The sequence below is a fragment of the Cricetulus griseus genome, unplaced genomic scaffold, assembly GCF_003668045.3.
Source record: "Cricetulus griseus strain 17A/GY unplaced genomic scaffold, alternate assembly CriGri-PICRH-1.0 unplaced_scaffold_14, whole genome shotgun sequence".
Lineage (NCBI taxonomy): Eukaryota > Metazoa > Chordata > Mammalia > Rodentia > Cricetidae > Cricetulus > Cricetulus griseus.
The window spans coordinates 338,705-361,179 of NW_023276853.1; the positions used below are offsets into that span (position 1 = coordinate 338,705).

Here is a 22,475-nt window from a genome sequence, read left to right on the forward strand (position 1 = left end):
CTTGTGTTTTCCCTCATGATATGAATCTAAGGCAAAATACACAAAATTCAGATAATTACACACACACCCAACACACAAAAAAAGAGAGAATGCAAAATATACAAAAGAGGCATTGTTCTATTTTATTTAGTTAGTATAGGCCAGACAAAAAGTATAGGATACTTTGGTGCTAGAAATATGTTAGGGAACTGACAAATGTCTCATCTTCTATGCTGAGAAATGACAATAAATATGACAATAGATGGAGAGATCCAGGAGTTACAAGCCACATTTTCAATGGCTTCCCGTTGTTTAGAGGCTATATGATTCTTCATGTGAAGATAGCACATCAATTCTGTAGCACAGCAAATCTCTGCTGAGGAAGGTCCATAGTTTAGTGTGATTTGTGGCAATGCCTCATATGCCGGTGATATGTGGACGACTGTCGGAAGTTACAGTTACATTTGGAGCAGTTGTAGGGCTTCTCTCCTGTATGGATTCTTTCATGAGCTAACAGATTAGTTTTATGGCTAAATGACCTTCCACATGTATTACAGGTGAAAGGTTTGAATGCCTGGTGTATCACCGAATGGACTTTCAGGTCTGATTGGTTAAAGAAGGACTTAGGACACCTTTTACACAAAAAGGACCTCTCCTTCTTGTGTCTCCTCTTGTGGGCTAAAAGCTGCGAGGGATACCTGAAAATTCTGAGACATTCCACACATTGGTGTGTCTTTGGCACTCTGCTGCTTCTCTCTTGGACACTCTCACCTGTGTGGTCTGTCTCACAATTCTGAGAGTCTCCAGTCTTCTCTGCTCTGGTGATAATCCCTGATTGTGGTTGCTCCACAGGAACCACAACCTCTGGTTGATCCTTATCTTTGGGGACACTTACAGAAGAAGATCCAGAAAGAGAAACTTGATGGTGCCTGGAACATCTAAAATCCTGAGAGAGTCCATCAGATTCACCTCTCTCCTCAGTCTCGGGACAATTATATTTTTCAATAATGACAAGTGAGTTCATCTCATTTCCAGGACTCCTATCGCTGGTATTTACTTTAATGAGATTAAGAGGATTGTTGTAGCCGTCTCCACTGTCTTCATGTCCTGTTGAAATAAGACATTCTATGAAAGAGTGCCCAAGAAGTGGTTCCCACCCAACTTCCCTCCTCTGTATCATTTCTTGACACTAACCTGTTGGCAATAACTTGTTTAGTGGGCTCTGCAATGTCGTCCTTTTATTCTCCTGTTTTGATGTTGATGAGGATTTCATTTCTTTTAGAAGATTGATGACCTCGTTTAACGACATGTGCCCAGGAAATAGTCCTTCCTCTCCTTGCATGGAGACATGAAACTGTGCACAAAGAAAGATGATCACAATCATTGAATCTGGAGATTAGAGAAAAGTAGCCCTCCCAGTGATGGCATGGGATTACTGGAATTGGTGTTAGCTCATTTTTCTATGTCTCTCCTCTCTTATGGTGTTATCCTTACATGCAGTTACTGTTCTCTAAAGTAACTATTCTCACTGTATTTTCAAATGTTGAGGCATTTTTCTCAAGGAAAAGGTAAGATTAGATTTCTTTGGTGTCCAGCCCTAACATTTCCTTCAAATGACTAGTGCATTGAATGATGAAAGATTACGATGTTGGTCCAATCTGAAAAATGGGACAATACTTGTTAGTAAATTCTTCTGGTTGCAAGGATTGTCCCCATCTCACCCAATGTATGGCAAGTATAAGAAAACATGGTGTCTTAATGAGAAGTCACCATGGCGTGGTAGGACAAATCAACAAGGGTGTCTGGAGAGGGGAAGTGTCAACGGAGCCTGTGAAACCACCAAAACCTTGATTGTGGCTCTGCCATGTCTTTTGTCAGTTGAAGTGAGTTGTCTGCTCTGACAAAGTTTTTCTGTTTAAAAACAACAACAAATGGTATGCTAGTGTTTCATTGTATCTACTAAATCTGTAGCTAATAATTTTCACTTTGATATGCTACCCAGTATCTGTAGCTACTATTTTGTGCCCAGAACCTCTATATATTCTCTATATTCTTTCTCTGAGGGTGGCTGCTACTCTGGATGAAGCTCCTACTTTAGCATTAAGCTGCTGATTAGTCTTGTTAGATTCTTTCTGAAATCCATAGGGTATCTACAAAAAATATGCAATAGATGCCATTTTGATATCCTGACCTCAGTTTGCCAATTGTCAGTTTCTGCACTGATGCTGATGACTCCTGCATTTTCACTCAGAAAGCTGAGGAGTTCCTTTCCCCCACTCTCAGCCAGTAGTCTGACAGTGGTGCTTTTCTCTCCAATGTCAGTCACTTTGCTGTGTGTGGTGGGTCAATTTCCAATTTGAGTTGCTATAACTTGTGTTTGAAGTGTAACTAGAACCATCATTTTCCTAAAAAACCCTTGGCATCTTAGCTGTATTATTAAAGGGTCTTGGTTACTTATTGTAGAGTCATTAACACAATTTACCCCTAACTGAAACACTTGTAACACATAAAAGGACTCCACATAGACACATTGTCTCTGCTGTTAAGAACATGACTGGATATCATGGAGGCATTTTACTTGGAATACATTTCAATCATGAAATTATGAATTAAAATGAAATCAAAGGAGTGAAATGTTCAATAAAAAAATCTGAAATTATAATTAGTGTATTGATCAAGTACCTCAAGTAAACAGCAGGGTGAAATGGTGGATAATTTTAAGACAGCACTTGAAAAGCTAAGGAAGGCAACAGCCCTGACCCCTAGGCCCTAATTGGCATCATAGAATGTACATCCAGTAACTGATGGAAGCAAATGCAGTGATCTACTGCCAGGCTTTGGCCTGAACTATGGAGCGACATTTTGAACAAGGGGGGTCAATAGCATAATGTTGGAAAACATCGAGACAGCTGATGTGAACTAGCAAGTGCTCAGGGGCAATGGACTCTCAAATGGTGAACCTGCTTGAGAATGAACAAAACTGTGCGTGACACTTATGTGGCTTGATCTATTTGAGAGAGCAATTTTAGAGGGAGCAATACATATCCCAGTACATAAACTGGCATTTGGAGTCAATTCCCTATTTGGGATACCTTGTTCAGCTTTGTTGCAGAGGAGAGCACATTGTCCTTGTCTCTATTTGGTATTCCAGACTTTGTTGATTGCCCCAGGAAGGCCTTATCAACATGGAGGAGTGGAGGGCAGTGGGAAGGAGGCCAGTGGGAGAGAATGAAGTGGGTGGAACTGTGGATGCTATGTAAAAGGAAAAATGCATTTTATATTAAAAAGGATGGCAGGAGGAGTATAATTCCTTTGAGTCCCACTCAAACCAGTCCTCCATAATCAAAACCTATCTCAAATGAAAAGAAGCCAATCAAAAACAACTAACAACCAAGCAAACACATCTAGAAATAAGCAAATTAAAAGGTTTAAAGCAATGAGAAGTGGTTTTAAGAATGACATTTAAACTGGTTTGCATTGGCAACATAGCAAACATCAATAGGTACAAAAAAATGGAATAATCCCCTGTGTCTTATCAGACCACCATGCTTTAATGTTTAAATTAAAAAACAACACAAATTTCAGGAAACCTGCTAACTCATGGAAATGGAACAACATGCAATGGCACCATACCTGGGTCATGGAAGAAATAAAGAAAGAAATTAAACAATTCCTAGAATTCAATGAAAATGACGATACAACATTCCCAATTGTACGGGAGACTTTGAAAGCAGCCCTAAGAGGAAAGTTCATAGCTCTAAGTGCTCACATGAAGAAACAAGAGAATAGTCACACAGAGAGTTGACATCAAGCTGGAAGCCCTAGAACAAATGGAAGTAAATTCACCCTGGAAGAGTAGACCACAGGAAATAAGCAAACTGAGGGCAGATATCAATAAAGTCAAAACAAAGAAAACAATTCAAATAATCAATGTAACAAAGAGTTGGTACATGGAGAAAATCAACAAGATAGACAAACCTCTATCCAAACTAACCCAAAGGCAGAAAGAGAACATTAAAATTAACAAAATCATAAATGAAAAGGGGGACATAACAATGGAAACTGAAGAATCCAGAGAATGTTCAGGTCATACTTTGAAAACCTGTACTGCACAAAATTGGAAAATTTAAATGAAATGGACAATTTTCTGGACAGTTATCACTTACCAAAATTGAATCAAGAAAAGATAAGCAACTTAAACAGACCTATAACTTCTAAGGAAATAGAAGCAGTTATCAGAAGTCTCACAACCAAAAGGAGCCCAGGGCTAGATGGTGTCAGTGCCAAATTCTAACAGAAATTCAAAGAAGAGCTAATACCAATACTGCTCAAATTGTTCCACACAATAGAGGCAAATAGTTCATTGCCAAACTCTTTTTATGTGGCTACAATTAACTTGGTACCCAATCTACACAAAGACACATCTAAAAAACAGAACTACAGACCAATATCCCTCATGAACATAGATGCAAAATCTAATCAAATAATGGTACAGAACCAAATAGACAATTCTCAATAGAGGGATCTAAAATGGCTGAATGACGCATAAGATAGCATTCAGCATCCTTAGCTATCTGGGAAATGCAAATGAAAACAACTCTGTGATACCACTTTACTCCTATCAGAATGCCTGAAATAAAAAAAAAACACCAGTTGTATTTTATGCTGTAGAGGATGTGGAGAAAGGGGAACACTCCTCCACAGATGGGAGTGCCAACATGTACAGCCACTTTGGAAATCAGTATGGTGATTCCTCCAGGAAATGGGTATAAGTCTACCACATAATCCACCAAATCCACTCATAGGCATACACCTATAAGAATCACATTCATAAAGCAAGAACAGCTGTTCCACGATGTTCATAGCAACATTATTTGTAATAGCCAGAAAATGGAAGCAGTCTAGATGCCCCTCAACTGAATAATGGATAAAGAGAATGTGGTACATTTACACAATGGAGTACTACTCAGCAGAAAAAACAATGGAATCTTGAAATTTGCAACCAAATGGATGGAACTAGAAAAACCATTCTGAGCAAGGTAACCCAGTTCTAAAATACAGGCAAGGTATGTACTCACTCATATTTGGATTTTAGACATAGAATAAAGGATTGCCAGCCTCAGACCATGCTGCCAGAGAGAATGGTAGACAAGGAGGACCCTAAGAGAGACATACTTGGACACCTGGAGCAGGGAAAAGGGACAAGATCTTCTGAGCAAATTTGGAGCATGTGGGAGCAGAGAGGGAACTAAGAGAATGAGAAGGGGAGAAGAGTGGTGAGGAAGACATGGTGGGCCTGGAGGTTGAGTTGGGGGAAGAACATAAGAGAGCAAGTTAAGATATAATATTAGTAGAGGGAGACATTATAGGTTTAAAGAGAATTCAGGCACTAGGGAAATGTCTGGAGAGCTACAAAGATGACACCAACTAACAATCTAAGCAACAGAGGAGAGGCTACCTTAAATGCTCTCTCCTGATAATGAGATTGGTGACTAACTTATGTGCCATCCTATGGCGTTCATTCAGCAGCTGGCAGAATTATAACCAGACACCCACAGCTAAACACTGAACTGAACTGGAATCCAGTTGCAGAGAAGGAAGAGTGATGAGCAAATGGATCCATACTGGGCTGGTGAAACCCACAGAAACAGATGTTCTGAACAAGGGTGGGCTCTTGGTCTCCAGACTGATAGCTGGGAAACCAGCATGGGACTGATCCAGACACCCTGAATGTGAGCATCAGTGAGGAGATCTTGGAAATCCATGGGGCCTCTTGTACTGGATCAGTACTTATCCCTAGCATAGGAATGGATTTTGGGAGCCAATCCCTCATGGAGGGATACTCCCCGAGGTTAAACTCAAGAGGGTTGGCTTAGACCCTATCCCAAAGAGTATGACAGATTCTGAAGACACCCATGGAAGGCCTCACCATCCTTGGGGAGCAAAAAGGTTCTGGAATATGTATGGTGTTATTTGGGGTGGCAGGGGAAGAGGGGTTTATCAGTGAACTGAGACTGACATGTAAAATAATTTTCTTTCTAATAAAAATATGTTTGTATGGGAAGTTTCAAGAATTTCACTGGATGGCATTTTCTGGCAATTATTGATGTCCTAGACATTGAAAGAATATTTGATGAAATTACATCTACATGAAGACTTTTAGTTAAAAAACCCTGCGTTGCAGCAACATAACACATAAAGTCATTACTTGTTGGTATGTCTATGTTCATTATGTAATTCAGAACTATTTCATCATCATAAATCATGGTCTACCATCATGCCAATTCTTTTTTATGCACAGGGGATCTTAATAGAATGTAGCAGCCATTTTAGGAAACCATTAGCTCACTAGGATCCCTAGATACTCCCTTCCAGGTTCTGGGATCACAGGATTGTACTCAAAGCCATAATTTTGAATGTGTGCTGATATTCCAAGTCACTTCCCATGATTCAAATGTAAGCACCACCCTAAGCCAGCCATCTTAAAATCCCAGTGTATCTCTTCTAAAACCCCAAGGGATTTTGTCAAGTGTTTCTCCCAGTCTTTCTGCCACCATGTAAATTAATTAAATATAATTATTAAAATTATACAATCCAAGGGCTTGTTTCTGTTTCATTCCCATGAATGTAGAGTAGTAGAAAAACTCCATTTTAAAGAGTTTGGTGTCATCATACAGCCTAACCCACAAAATATCTACAGCTTCCTAGTTTTCCCAACATGCAAATGATTGTCTTGACTCCTGACTTAACCATCTCTCACTCCAGGTACTCACCATTTTAGGAGGCTCCACACACTCATCTGTCAGATTTTCCATGAATTTCACCATGTTTTTCCCACTAGATTCCCACTTGTCTTTCATGGCCAACTTGTCCTTGTAGTGCCCAGTTTTAAAAAATTGCTCCATGACCAATTGAGAAATCATCTGTTCCTTGGTTTGTTTTTCTGGCTGCAACCAGGAGGTGAACATTTCCCAAAGATATTGTAACTCCTGCTTTGCACAGGAGCCATTGCCAGTTGGGGGAATGTTCACCTCAGAAACTGGGGAATTAGAGTTGTCTTCTCTGAACTGCACGGGTGAAGCCCGTGTTGGGATGAACTCCGTTTTCTCTAATCCACAGTCATTTCCTGGTGACCTGGTCTCAAGTGATTCTCTCTGCAATGAAGCCATTCTACTGGGAATCCTCAGGAGAATTCAACTATAGTATTGAAGTATCTGTCTTATGATAGGAGGATCTGTAAAAGCAATGTGTGGATGTGTTAGAGCTAAAAATTAAAAGGATATACATAAATAAATCAAAAGGCAAGTAATAGTCTTGTCAATAATGGTTCCTGTTTCAGTTAGGGTTTACTGTTGCAGTGTTAAGCAATAATCATAACCATGACAACTCTTATAAAGGATACATTTCACTGTGGTGGCTCACTTACAGTTCACAACTTCTGTCTATAATGGAAGGGATTATGGAAACATGAAGGCAAAGGTGGTGATGGAACTGAGACTGCTACATCTTTTTCTTGTTGTTCTCCCAATAATTTCTTTTATGTTAAACCCATCTTTTCTCATTTTACATACCAATCCCAGCAACCACTTCATCCCCTCCTGCTGTTCCCCTCATATACACCCACTGCCAAGTCCCCATCCACTCTTCAGAGAAGGTAAGTTTTCCCAAGTGAGTGAAGCAAGTCTGGCACATCTGTGGCCCCTGACAGTGGGACCAGGATTTATCCATAGTGCTTGAACTTGCTTTTTAGAGACTCAAAAATACTGCTACATCTTACAGGCAATTGGAAATAAACTGATTCCTCAGTATATGAAACCTAAAATTCATCCCCACAATGAAAGTCTTCATGCCAAAGGTGTGGTCCAGATTAAGGGTGTTCCCTCCTGCCTCAAGGTCTGGATTAAAGGTGTGTGTCATGCAGTCTTCTCTAACAAGGCCTTGCCTCCCAATAGTGATACTTCCTATGATATTATGGAGACCCAATACAGTCAAACTACCAGTTTCATCATTTCCACACACAAAATACTTAATCATAGTCCTACACAATTTACTCTACAGACAAGAAACATGAGAATATGTCACTACAACAATACATGATTCATCAGGGTGAAAAATCCAGGATTGAGGATGGGAAGACCTGAAATAAGAAACCCCATGGTGTGAGGTATGTCAAGGTATATGTTCACCCCTTTAAATTGTGAAGATTTTGTTTCTGCACCTCAATTTTTTTTGGCTTTTCGAGACAGGGTTTCTCTGTGTAGCTTTGGAGCCTGTCCTGGCACTTGCTTTGGAGACCAGGCTGCCTTCGAAGTCACAGAGATCCGCCTGCTTCTGCCTCCTGAGTTCTGGGATTAAAGGTGTGTGCCACCAACGCCCGGCCTGCACCTCAAATTTTAAGGTTTCCCCTTGTCTTCCATTCCAAAGGTCACAGTGTAACCCTTTAATAAGAAAATCATTAAAATTGAATGCCCAATGTCTAGGCATTGGTGGCACATATCTTGAATCCCAGCACTCCAGAGGCAGAGCCACGTTATCTCTGTGAGACCCAAGCCAGACTGGCCTATAGAGCAAGTTCCAGCATAGGCTCCAAGGAATACAGGGAAAATGGATCTCAAAATATCAAAAAAAATTAAGTAAAATGGAATGACCATCAAGCAGGGGTTCTTAGGATAGCAAAGAGATGTTCATATAGGAGGACAGCAATTCCTATCATTCAGGGTTTTAAAGGTGATATCCTTTATCAGAATGGTTTTCCTGCTTGTAGCAGCGTTTTAGGACTTTCATCTGAGCACTCAGAAGGCAGAGGTTGGTTTATCTTTAGACAGACTGGTCTACTAGTCTACAGACCTGGTTCCATGACAGCCAGAGCTCTTACACAGAGAAACTCTGCCTCCAACATCCAAAACCAAACAAATGAAAAATAAAATAACAAAAGAAAAAACAAAAAAGGATGGTTACCCAATGACCACACTGTATCTTTGTGATTTCACAGTACTTGTGAGCAGCTTTTCCCACAACTCAAAACAATGACAAAAAACACACTACTCAAGCCACCAAGAAGGGGAATGTTACTATTCTCCAAACTTACCTCTGTCTAGGATGAATTTCAAGGTAATTCCAGGAAGCAATAGGAAAGGATGTGTCTCCAAGCCTCTGCTGTGCTCTGCTCGGACTGAGGTTCTCGGCAAGTTCACTTCCTTTTATGCTGCCTGGCTTCAGAGTCAATCAATGATGCTAATGATTTGAGAATGAGATTAGACCACACCTCCTGTACCTGGGTGTGGCAGTCCGGACTTGATTCCTATGAATCACTAAGTGAAGCAGCAGGGTCTCCAGGGCCAAGACAACCTAAATGTCTAGGAAGAACAAGATCAGCCTGTTGTATGATAATAGATTGAGCCAAACTAGAGGGAAAACATTAAACTAACATGCTAGCTTGGGATGGAAAAGCCCCTTTCCCTTCTGCTTGAATTGCAGAGGGATTCCTAGCCCAGGCCCAGCTCAGCATCTTTATGTAAATCTTGATGATGCCATGGAAGGACTAGACATCCAAAGAAATCATAGTCAGTCACTGTTGTGAAGGGGAACCATACCACACTAAAAGGAAATATCAATATTGGCATATATCTACAATGACTTGTTGCCTATAGATCATTGTAAGCTGATTAATATTTTCTCATATCCAGATAGTTTGGAATTCCAATGAACAACATAACCACTTGACAGTGGAATAATACAGAGAACAAGAGGTACCCAGGAGTTATCTGAAGCACAAAGAAGACAGTCTTTATCAAGTTCACCTCTATGGGCATGTAATGTTGCATTATTTTTGGTGTACATGATGTATGAGAGATATGATACAAAGATTGTACTTTGTGGGGGTTATTAAAATGTGTATCCAAAAAGCAGATTATTCTGTCTTTTTTCATTACTTTTCTATTTTGGGTTTTTTTGGCTTTTTTTTTTCAAATGTGATGTGGATGAGAATGATTTTGCACTCTGATTCTATCATTTCAAACTTCTCAGTATTGGCTCCCACGCTGTTTGGAATCCTTCTTAGTTTTCTGCCTGTTTTGTATTTTTGTTGTTGTTGCTGTTCTGTGTTTTAAGAATTTGTTTCACTGTTTAACCCAGTCTGGACTGGAACTCCTATGGAGACTAGCTAGACCTCAATCTCATAAATACTTGCCCTATGTATTGAAGATCTGGGATGACATACTTGTGCCCTTACAGGTGACCTTCTCATAAACATGCTAATTATTATGTTCAATTGTGACACCTGATTTATGTGTTTATTTTTCTCCCCCCATTTCTGTTGTCTTCTATCAAAATATACTGAACACCAACAGACAAAGATCAGTGACTACAATTTATGAAGCCTAGTCTTCCAAAACCACAACACTAAGAATTTTGACTGCTGAAATTTCAAGCTGCTGTACTCCTGGGAGAATAAAAAATTTCACATAGTAGGAAAGACCTGAAAGTTGTACAAATGGATTAGCCAAAAGGTGCAAAAATGATTGAAACTTCAATATACATATTGCATGATTTACCTACACTGATATTCATTGCTATTGTTTATATTGTATATTTTAATAAATTAAATCATTTGTCATCTGAAGAAGTATTTGTCTGAATATATTTGTTTTCATTAGAATAATCAACATACCAATGAGTGTCACTATTCACTGCCTTCCTGAGAATTTCAAGGGACACCTTCAACCTAACAATTAGAATTGTTAGAGAAAGTCAGTGGCCTTAAATCCCTGCACACTCCTTTAATCTCAGCACACACCTTTAATCCCTGCACAGATCTTTCCTCAGAATACTAAGTAAACATATGCAGATGGATCTTTGTGAGCTTGAGCCCAGCCTAGACTGCATAGTGAGTTCCTGTAGCTTATTCTAAAGAGACAGAAAGTCTCTTTAGAGACTTAAAACAACAGTAAGCAGAAAAAGAAAACAGTCTCTTGAAGTAGTGATGTAGCCCTGTAACCCCAAAATTGCAGAGTAGAAGCTGTAGTATTAGAGTACAGGGTGGTGCACAATTATTTGATGAGTTTGGGTGGATACTGGGCTGTCAGAAATCCAGTTTTACAAAAAGAACCACCAATTTAAAAACCATTCTGAGCCATGTGTTGGTGGTGCACGCCTTTAATCCCAACACTTGGGAGGCAGAGGCGGATGGGTCTCTGTGAGTTTGAGGCCAGCCTGGTCTGTAGAGGGAGTGCCAGGAATGGCTGTCTCGAATAACCAAATATAAAAAAGAGAGAGTGAGAAACATTTGGGCCCTGCGTTGCTGGCACACTCGTTTAATCCCAGTACTCAGGAGTCAGAGGCAGACAGATCTCTGTGAGTTCGAGACCAGCCTGGTCTAGAAGAGCTAGCTCCAGGACAGCCTCCAAAGCCACAGAGAAACCCTGTCTTGAAAAACCAAATAAATAAATAAATAAATAAATAAATAAATAAATAAATAAATAAACAAACATAATAAAAAAACATTATGAGCTGGGCGGCAGTGGTACACACATTTAATCCCGGCACTTGGGAGGCAGAGGCAAGTGGATCTCTCTGAGTTCTAGACCAGCATGATCTACAAGAGCTAGTTCTAAGACATCCTTCAGAACCACAGAAACCCTGTCTCAAAAAACCAAAAAAAAAAAAAGTAAACAAGCAAGATAAGAGTGGGCCTGTTTCCAACTGCCTCTTTTGCCCTGCTGGGAGCCAGCCGAAGCCTGGTGACTTGGCACAGGGTATCCCATCCGAGCAGGTCCAGCCCACCCAGAGACTGCTTGCATCCTAGTCCCCTTCTCTGCCCACAAGTCTAGGTGAGAGTGGGCCTGTTTTGGGCCCTCCTCTGGTGCCCCCCTCAGAGCCAGCTGAGGCCTGCGGAATGAGCACAAGTTATGCCATCCCAGCAGATCCTAGCCCAACCCAGAGACTGCCAAGGCTCAGCTTATAGTCCAGCCTCCATAAAAGGGAAGAGGAGAGCCATCAGAATATTAGACCTACTAGCTACCACCCAATAGGACATTGGTCTAATAACCAAGAGGAGAGGGAATGACTCCTTCTACACACACTGGAAGAAACGATGGCAAGAAGACAATATAAAAACACATTCAAAAACAGGAAAACCTATGGTACAATCAGAGTCTAGGGGCTCCACAACAGCAAGACCGGAACATCCCAATGCAGATGAAGCAGAAGACAATGACCTTAAAAACAACTTCATGAAAAAGATAGAGGTCCTCAAAGAGGATATGCAAGAAAACCTTAAAAATATTGAAGAAAAAACAAACCAAAATATAAAAGAAATCAACAAGTCTCTTAAAGAAAGTCATGAATAAACAATCAAACCAATGTAGGTAAATTCAAGACCTCAAAACTGAAATAGATACAATAAAGAAAACACAAACGGAGGGAATGTTGGAAATAGAAAAGCTGCGTAAACAATCAGGTCTTTCCTATGTTGAACAGTCTGTGCATCCTTGGGATGAAGCCTAGTTAATCATGGTGGCTGATTTTTCTGATGTGTCTGTGGATTCAATTTGCCAGTATTTTATTGAGTAATTTTGCATCAACGTTCATGATGGAGATTGGTATGTAGTTCTGTTTTCTTAGTTGTGTCTTTGTGTGGCTTGGTTACCTAGGTAATTGTAGCCTTGTAAAAAGAGTTTGGCAATGATCCTTCTGTTCACATTGCTTTTTTGGCGGGGGGGGGGTTGGTTTTTCGAGACAGGGTTTCTCTGTGGCTTTGAAGGCTGACCTGGAAATAGCTCTTGTTCACCAGGCTGGTCTCGAACTCACAGAGATCCACCTGCCTCTGCCTCTGAAGTGCTGGGATTAAAGGCATGCTCCAACAACGCCCTGCAAAACAAGGTCATTTCTTTTGGGTGGAGGGTGTTCAAGACAGGGTTTTTCTGTGGCTTTGGAGGCTGTCCTCGAAGTCGATCTGGAGACCAGGCTGGCCTTGATCTCAGAGCTATCCACCTGCCTCTGCCTCCTGAGTGCTGGGAGTAAAGGCATGTGCCACCACCTCCCTATGGAATTTTAATACATATTTGATATGTCATGTCTCTTAGTATTAACTTTTTCTTAAAGAAAGAAGTACAAAGCCTTCCTTCAGCATCTCAGTTCTTGGAACTAGCATGATTTTCCCCGAGAAGCTATATGTTTCATAGTAGTTATGCTGTGATCTGCCCAGAAATTTTACATGTGTTTCCCTTCAAACTTCTTTTGATTACAAGCACTTATGGAAGAAAACTATGGACAGAATAAAATGAGTTCATTTTTTCCGTCCTGAAAACCTCTTTCTTAGATAGGCAAATTGTCTCCACATTTTGTCTTGACAAACATTACATTTGGTTACATTCCACAGGATTAGGCTATGTGTTTAGAACATCTTTCAGATTCAACCTTTGAATAATGATTGTCTACCTTATTAAGGCTGCACCTATTGATACAATTCTTCATGCTGTGCTGACACCCAAACATCAAATTATTTTTGTTGAATCATCATAACTCTTATTTTGATACTTTTTCAATTGTAACATAGAAACCTTAAATACAAGATATCTGATCTATGACTATTGTGTCAGGTCACGTACCCTCCAGGCCAGTGGTGTAGACCAAAACAGGTAGAGAACCATGGCATTTAAATATAGGATTAAATACTTGGCCAAAATATGCATCATAAACTAAACCTTTGAATTAGCGTTGTGTGTTTTGATAATTTTTTTTGTCTTTAGAAAAGCACTCATGTAGACAAGAATGGCCTTGAATGAACTGGGTATCAGAGAATGACTGAACTTCTGAATCTGCTGTCCTCATACCCAGGTTCAGTCACAGTAGAACTGGAAGATGCCCTCTGGAAATCTCATTGTTATCAACTTTATTCTGCCATCTCACACTCACATGTACAGGTCAACCAATATTAGGGAAGGACCTTATTTGGAAGCATAAGGAATATTGTGGTCCTAATCCAGAATTCTGTAATCCCATAAATGCTAAAATCTCTAAAGATTAAAACTAGTAAAATATCCCCTCACCACAATCTAGGAATCTTTAATGTTTAATCTGGAGAGCCTGAATCCACAAAATACAATCTCAATAGGAAAATGAGACCAGAGAACACGCCATATGAAGAGGGATAAGAAAGCCAAATTCTGGGGAAGGGATCATCCATAAGGTGTGCCAACAAAAAATCTTCAATGTGAAAATGCAGAACTTCTGTTGATATCGATTTTAGTTGATGGAATTCTGAACAGTATCTCTCCCTAGTACATAAATGGACTTTGGGATCCCATTCCTCATGGAGGTCCTCTCTCTCAGATTATGCCGTCCCCCAAATAATATGACCGTCTTTGATGATCTCCCACGAAGGCCTCACAATCCTGCGGTGTTGATGAGGGGTGGGACCGGTTGTCTATGGAGAGCTTGGGAGGATGAGACGGAGATGTAAATAGGATTGATGAGTAAAATAATATAGTTTCTATATATAACATATACATTAGGAAAAATAAATTGAAGCCTCCTGGTGACTTGCTCTAAGGCTTCACCAAGCACCAGGTACACTGAGGAATATCATGATTTATCCACAACAATTTTACAGGATACTTGAACACTGCTCAGTCTCCACAGGATATTAACCAAGTCATACATGGATCCCAACAAATCACTCAGCCAAAGCACACATTCCTGTTTCATAATATAGCTATTATTCCCTTTTTATTTCCTTATGATAGTTTCTGGAGTTTATACATGAAAAACTTTTCCATTGTCATCAACTTCTCATGTCCTGCGGCCAGCAGTTATATAGCTACCAAGACTCCCTAAATTTCTAGGGTTCCTTTGATTAGAACTATAAAGATTGGGATGGGACAATAATGGAACTGATGTGGTGGCTCCTCAGAAATTCTTTTAGCAACTGAAGTCTTTATTCTAGAGGTATTTTTTTGGATTTTTTTCAATGTGAGTTGGCTGAGAATGATTTTGCACTCTAATTCTATCATTTCAAACTACTCATTGTTGGCTCCCACAGCTGTTTGGAATCCTTTTTAGGGTTCTGTCTATTTTGTAATTTTGTTGTTGTTGCTGTTCTGTGTTTTAAGAATTTGTTTCACTATTTATCCCAGTCTGGACTGGAACTCCTATGGAGTCTAGCTAGACCTCAAACTCATAAATACTTGGCCTATGTATTGAAGATCTGGGATGAAATACTTGTGCCCTTATAAGTGACCAACTCATAAACATGCTAATTATTATGTTCAATTGTGACACCTGATTTATGTGTTTATTTTTCTCCCCCCATTTCTGTTGTCTTCTATCAAAATATACTGAACTCCAACAGACGAATATCAGTGACTACAATTTATGAAGTCTAGTCTTCCAAAACCACAACACTAAGAATTTTGACTGCTGAAATTTCAAGCTGCTGTACTCCTGGGAGAACAAAAAATTTCACATAGTAGGAAAGACCTGAAAGTTGTACAAATGGATTAGCCAAAAGGTGCAAAAATGATTGAAACTTCAATATAAATATTGCATGATTTACCTACACTGATATTCATTCCTATTGTTTATATTGTATATTTTAATAAATTAAATCATTTGTCATCTGAAGAAGTATTTGTCTGAATATATTTGTTTTCATGAGAATAATAAACTACCAATGAGTGTCACTATTCACTGCCTTCCTGAGAATTTCAAGGGACACCTTTAACCTAACAATTAGAATTGTTAGAGAAAGTCAGTGGCCTTAAATCCCTGCACACACCTTTAATCTAGGCACACACCTTTAATCCCTGCACAGATCTTTCCTCAGAATACAAAGTAAACATATGCTGATGGATCTTTGTGAGCTTGAGCCCAGCCTAGACTGCATAGTGAGTTCCTGTAGCTTATTCTAAAGAGACAGAAAGTCTCTTTAGAGACTTAAAACAACAGTAAGCAGAAAAAGAAAACAGTCTCTTGAAAGTAGTGATGTAGCCCTGTAACCCCAAAATTGCAGAGTAGAAGCCGTAGTATTAGAGTACAGGGTCATGCACAATTATTTGATGAGTTTGGGTGGATACTTGGCTGTCAGAAATCCAGTTTTACAAAAATCCCCACCAATTTAAAAACAATTCTGAGCCAGGTGTTGGTGGTGCACGCCTTTAATCCCAACACTTGGGAGGTAGAGGCGGGTGGATCTCTGTGAGTTCGAGGCCAGCCTGGTCTGTAGAGCGAGTGCCAGGATAGGCTGTCTCGAAAAACCAAATAAAAAAAGAGAGAGAGAGAAACATTTAGGCCCTGCGTTGCTGGCACATGCCTTTAATCCCCGCACTTTGGAAGCAGAGGCAGGCAGATCTCTGTGAGTTCAAGACCAGCCAGGTCTACAAGAGCTAGTTCCAGGAGAGCCTCCAAAGGCACAGAGAAACCCTGTCTTGAAAAACCATATAAATAAATAAATAAATAAATAAATAAATAAATATAAAAAAATCATTCTGAGCTGGGCGGCAGTGGTACACGCCTTTATTCCCCGCACTTGGAGGCAGAGTCAATGGATCTCTCTGAGTTCTAGACCAGCATGATCTACAAGAGCTAGTTCTAAGACATCCTTCAAAGCCACAGAGAAACCTTGTCTCGAAAAAACCAAAAAAAAAATATAAACAAGCAAGCTAAGAGTGGGCCTGTTTCCAACTGCCTCTTTTGCCCTGCTGGGAGCCAGCCGAAGCCTGGTGACTTAGCACCCATCCTAGCAGATCCAGCCCACCCAGAGACTGCTTGCATCCTAGTCCCCTTCTCTGCCCACAGGTCTAGGTGAGAGTGGGCCTGTTTTGGGCCCTCCTCTGGTGCCCTCCTCAGAGCCAGCTAAGGCCTGTGGACTGAGCAAAAGTGATGCCATCCCAGGAGCTCCTAGCCCAACCCAGAGACTGCCAAGGCTCAGCTTATAGTCCAGTCTCCATAAAAGGGAAGAGGAGAGCCATCAGAATATTAGACCTACTAGCTACCACCCGAAAGGACATTGGTCTCTTAACCACGAGGAGAGGAAATGACTCCTTCTACACACACTGGAAGAAACGATGGCAAGAAGACAATATAAAAACACATTCAAAAACAGGAAAACCTATGGTACAATCAGAGTCTCGGAACTCCACAACTCAAGACCCGAACATCCCAATGCAGATGAAGCAGAAGAGAATGACCTTAAAAACAACTTCATGAAAAAGATAGAGGTCCTCAAAGAGGATATGCAAGAAAACCTTAAAAATATTGAAGAAAAAACAAACCAAAATATAAAAGAAATCAAGAAATCTCTTAAAGAAAGTCATGAATAAACAATCAAACCAATGTAGGTAACAATTCAAGACCAGGAAAATGAAATAGATACAATAAAGAAAACACAAACGGAGGGAATGTTGGAAATAGAAAAGCTGTGTAAACAATCAGGACTTTCCTATGTTGAACAATCTCTGCATCCTTGGGATGAAGCCTAGTTAATCATGGTGGCTGATTTTTCTGATGTGTTTGTGGATTCAATTTGCCAGTATTTTATTGAGTATTTTTGCATCAACGTTCATGACGGAGATTGGTATATAGTTCTGTTTTCTTAGTTGTGTCTTTGTGTGGCTTGGTTACCTAGGTAATTGTAGCCTTGTAAAAAGAGTTTGGCAATGATCCTTCTGTTCACATTGCTTTTTTGGGAGGGGGTGTTGGTTGGTTTTTCGAGACAGGGTATCTCTGTGGCTTTGAAGGCCTACCTGGAAATACCTCTTGTACACCAGGCTGGTCTCAAACTGGCCTCCTGGTGACTTGCTCTAAGGCTTCACCAAGCACTAGGTACACTGAGGAATATCATGATTTATTAACAACAATTTTACAGGATACTTGAACACTGCTCAGTCTCCACAGGGAATTCACCAAGTCATACACAGATCCCAACAAATCACTCAGCCAAAGCACACAATCATGTTTCATAATATAGCTATTATTCCCTTTTTATTTCCTTATGAGAGTTTCTGGAGTTTATCCATGAAAAACTTTTCCATTGTCATCAACGTCTCATGTCCTACAGCCAGCATTTAAATAGCTAACAAGACTCCCTAAATTTCTAGGGTTCCTTTGATTAGAACTATAAAGATTGTGATGAAACAATAATGGAACGGATGGGCGTCTTCTCAGAATTACTTTTAGCAACTGAAGTCTTTATTCTAAGGCAGATTCCTGTCTCCTCATATGAGGCACATTGGTGAACTTTAAGCAGTAAGCAACTGTAGGATAGAAGATGACTGAGAAGGCAAAGCCCTTAGATACAAACTTAAGACATGGGTTTGAAACCACAGCATGGCAGCAACAGTCACTGGGAATGCCAGGTCAATGTCAGTAACAGCTGTAAAGAATGTTTAGAATCTGTGGTCTCTGACAGATTGGTATGCAATGCCAATTATTCAATGTAAAACTCAATAAGTGACAAAAGCCTGTATTGTCCACTGGATATATGAATCTAGGGAAAAAAACAAAAAGTCAGAAAATCACTCATACACACACAGGAAATGAAAAATATACTTAAGAGTCATTTTCATTGCATTTCCAGTTATTTATTTCATATACACCAGACAAAAATTACATAATACTTTTGGCATTAGGAACATGTTAGTGAAGAACAAATGACACATCTTCTTACAGGCACATGACAATGGAATGTGACAGCAGATGAAGCAATCCTGAAGAGACATGTCACATATACAATGGCTGCTTGCTGTTAAGAGGCTATATGTTTCTTCATGTGCAGAAAGGACACTAAGCCTGTAGCCCACCCATCCTGTGCCAAGGAAGGTACACAGTTCATTCTGATTTGTGGCAATTCCTCCTGTGCCCATGGTATGTGGATGGCTGGTAGAAGCTTTGATTATACAGGGAGCAAGGTGTAAGTCTTCTGTCCTTTGAGAATCATTTCATGAGCTAGCAGATTATTTTTATGTCTGAAAGCCCTTCCAAATGTATGACATGTGACAGGCATCTTTTGCTTGTGTATGAAAGAATGTACTTTCAGTTCTGAGGGATTACAAAACCCTTTTGATACCTGGTACAGAAAAATGCCTTCTCCCTCTTGTGTCTTCCTCTTGTGGGCTAGAAGCCTAGAGGGATATTTTAAGGTTCTGGGGAATTCCTCACATTTGTATGTCTTAGATTCTCTGTGGATTCTTTCTTTAGTTTAGTTTTAGTCTTCAGTAAAAAGAAAATTCTTGATGCAGCCTGGCTTTGGTGGTTCATGCCTAGAGGCAGAGGCAGGCTTAGTAAAGTGAGTGGAACTCTAGCTGGTCTACAGAGGGAGTTCCTGGACATCTGGGTCTGTTACACAAAGACAGTCTGTCTTGAAAAAAAAACAAAACAGCAACCAAACAAAAGCCTGATTTGTCTGCGCTGATATTCATTACATTTTACGATAATCTGGATTTTAATAAAATAAAGCAATATTGGTCAGAAAAATTATTCCTATGAATTTATTTGTTTTCATGAGTATAATAAACCTACTACTGGCTTGGTGTGTTGGTTCAGGTCTTTAATGCCAACACTTGGGTTGCAGCGGTTCATGAATCTCAGTGAGTTCCAGGCCAGTCTGGTTTACAAGAAGAGTTCCGCTACAGGCAAGACTGTTACACAGAGGAAACCATGTGTGGAGAAACAAAACAAAACAAACAAACAAAACAATGAAAATAAAACATACCAATGTGTGTCCCAGTATTTACTTCCTTTTTGAGAATAGCAGTGGTTACAATTCAGGGTACCCACTGGAATGGCTGCAAAATGCCAGTGAGTTTTAATCCCTTGCACACATCCTTAAATTCCAACACTAAGTCAACACAGGCTGGTGGATCTCTGATTTGAAGCCAGCCTGAGCCACAGAGACACAAGTCTCTCAAAACAACACTAATTAGGAAAGGAAACTAAAGGAATGTTTGAAGTAGTGTGGTAGCCTTACAACCCCAGAAGTAAGGAGCAGAAGCACAGGATTGGAGTGTAAGGTCATCCACAACTAGTGAGTTTGGGAAAAGACTTGGCTACAGGAAGACATGTTGCTACAAGAAAAACAAAGATATAAACAAATAAGAAAAGTGAAATAAAAGGAAAGAAGGACAAAGAAGAGAAAATCAAAACGCCCTTTCCTTTTGGCCTCAGAGCTTTAATTCCCACCCAGATCACAGTCTTCACATTATGTCTATAGACCTCGTGTTTTCACAAAAGAAAATCCATGCTGCACTCTCTGCCAACAGAGACGGCCTGCTTCAGCCTCTGCCTTTTCTGTTTTATACATCAGACACCTCCTGGGTGCCTCCTGTCCTCTGTCTCATTCTAGTGCCAATGGATCACAACATTGGAGAAAACTGATTTGACCTCTCTTAGCAGCTATCAGTCATAAGTAGCTCCTTGACTGAAGGTGGAAATTTACCCATTTTGATCAAAAGTACATTGATTATGCAAGGAAGAAGGAAAGAATGAACACACGGAAGAAGGAAAGAGTGAGGAAATGAAGAAAAGATAACATTTTTACCACCGTAAGGTATTACTGATTACATTTGGCACCTTGTAGAATTAATTAGGTTTTCACAGGAAGGAATAAATTCCATTCTCCCACTAGTTGTAAAGACTCTGCCTTTCTTCCTAAAAGTCTTTTCAAGTCTCATTTCTAATCTCTCTTGTTCAGGCCAACTGTTCCTGTGGGTTTCTCCAACCTGGTACAGACCCCTTCATCCTTCATTCCTCCCTCTCTTCATTCTTTGTGTATAATAACTTTACTTAGAAGATAATTTGATTCCCTGCAAAGAAGAAAAGCGTCTAGCCTAGAGTCCTCTGGTCCCTAGAGAATGCACACCCAATCATCAAAGTTCTTCAAACTGGGGGATAAAACCCCCATCTTATCTATGGTGTTGGGAGTTATATGTTAGCAAATGGTCTCAGCGAGGAGACCTTCAACCTTGACTTTGGTACAATTATTAACAGGCATTATAATATTTCTATGTAAAAATGATACCCCAAAATCACAAATAGCTCCTCAATGATGCTTAGAGAGACTAGATCTACACTCTTAAGTTTATTCTTTAATTCAGATATCTCACTTTTAGTCTTTCTTCCATTTTCTCTTTTCACAAAAAGCACAATTTTCCTCATTTTTGTTTGTATGGTGCTGGATACCATTGTAACTTCCCTGAATTAATTCTTAGCCTCACGTCTAATGCATTATCTGTGAGCTTTCTCAGCATATTACAGAAATTATCACTTGGTCTTCCAGCTCCAAAATATATGAGGGATTTATCCTCTTTTTGTTGTTTCTTTTGGCATAATAGTCTTTTTCAGAAAATTCTTAGCTTAGCCAAGATCTGGAAATGCACTATACCCTTCTCTTTCTTCAAGTAACTCCAGGTTTTACACCCAACCTTTTTTGATCTGTATGTAATTGATCTGGGTACCAGTTCAGTTGTAGGATACATTTCATTCTTACACAAGTAGATATCAAGTTTCCCCAAAGCCACTTGTTGAAGATGTTCTTTGTTTGGGGATACCTGAAAAACTCAGGTTGTTGTGTGTCATCTTCTATCAGGGATCTCAGCGCAGTTCACTGAGTTATGTGTCTGTTTTTGTACCAGCACCATGCTACTGTTACCAGGATGTCTCTGTAGCATAATTTGAAATTTGGTATAGTGATACTTCTTGCAGAGCTTTTATCATTCAGTGTTGTTTTTGGCTATTTGTAGTCTTTGGTCTTAATAAGTAAAATTTATCATTGTTATTTCAACTTCTGTGGAGAATTATGTTGGACTTTTGATGGATATTACATTGAATCCATGTGTTGTTTATGGCAAGATAGTTATATTTACAATATTAATCCTACCAATCCATGAGTATGGGAAGTCTTCCCAATTTTGATATTTATTCAATTTCTTTCAGTTTCCATTCTCAAGTCTTTCAATTGCTTAGTAAGATTTATTCCAAGGTGTTTTTGGAGTTTGTTAAGAATGGAATTGCTTTCCCATTTTTTCTTGGTGTGTTTGTTGTTTGTTATAGGGAGGCCACTTGTTTTCGGTGTTAAATTTGTATTCTAAATCTTGCTCAATGTATTTATCAGCTCTAGGAGTTTTCTGGTAGATTTTCTTCAGGTTCTTTATGGATAGAATCATATCATCTGCAAATAAGATACTTTCCTATTTATATCCCCTTCATCTAAGTCACTTGTCTTTGCTTAGCTCTAGATTGGATTTCCAGTACCATGTTGAACAGGAATAGGGAAAGTTGATATCCTTGACTTGTTCTTGATTTTCTTGGCATACTTCAAGTTTTTATTCATTTGGCATGAAATTCCGGTGTTGTATACTGCCTTTATTATATTGATATGGCTCCTACATCCTCAGATTCCCTAGTACTTTTATTTAGGAAGAGACAGATTTTGTCTAAGGCCTTTTCTGAGTCTGATAATCATGTGGTTCTCTCCTTGAATCTATTTATGTAATGTATTTGGG

General features: G+C 39.6%; 1 protein-coding gene across 1 annotated transcript; it reads right to left on the minus strand.

Annotated features, from left to right (window-relative positions):
* Positions 1–373: 373 nt before the first annotated feature.
* Positions 374–7,148, minus strand: LOC113837849 (zinc finger and SCAN domain-containing protein 4-like). Its single transcript, XM_035453721.1, has 3 exons — positions 6,753–7,148; positions 1,174–1,333; positions 374–1,086 (listed from the first exon to the last, which is right to left on the minus strand). The coding sequence occupies exons 1-3, from the start codon at positions 7,146–7,148 to the stop codon at positions 374–376; spliced, it is 1,269 nt and encodes a 422-aa protein (XP_035309612.1).
* Positions 7,149–22,475: the final 15,327 nt, after the last annotated feature.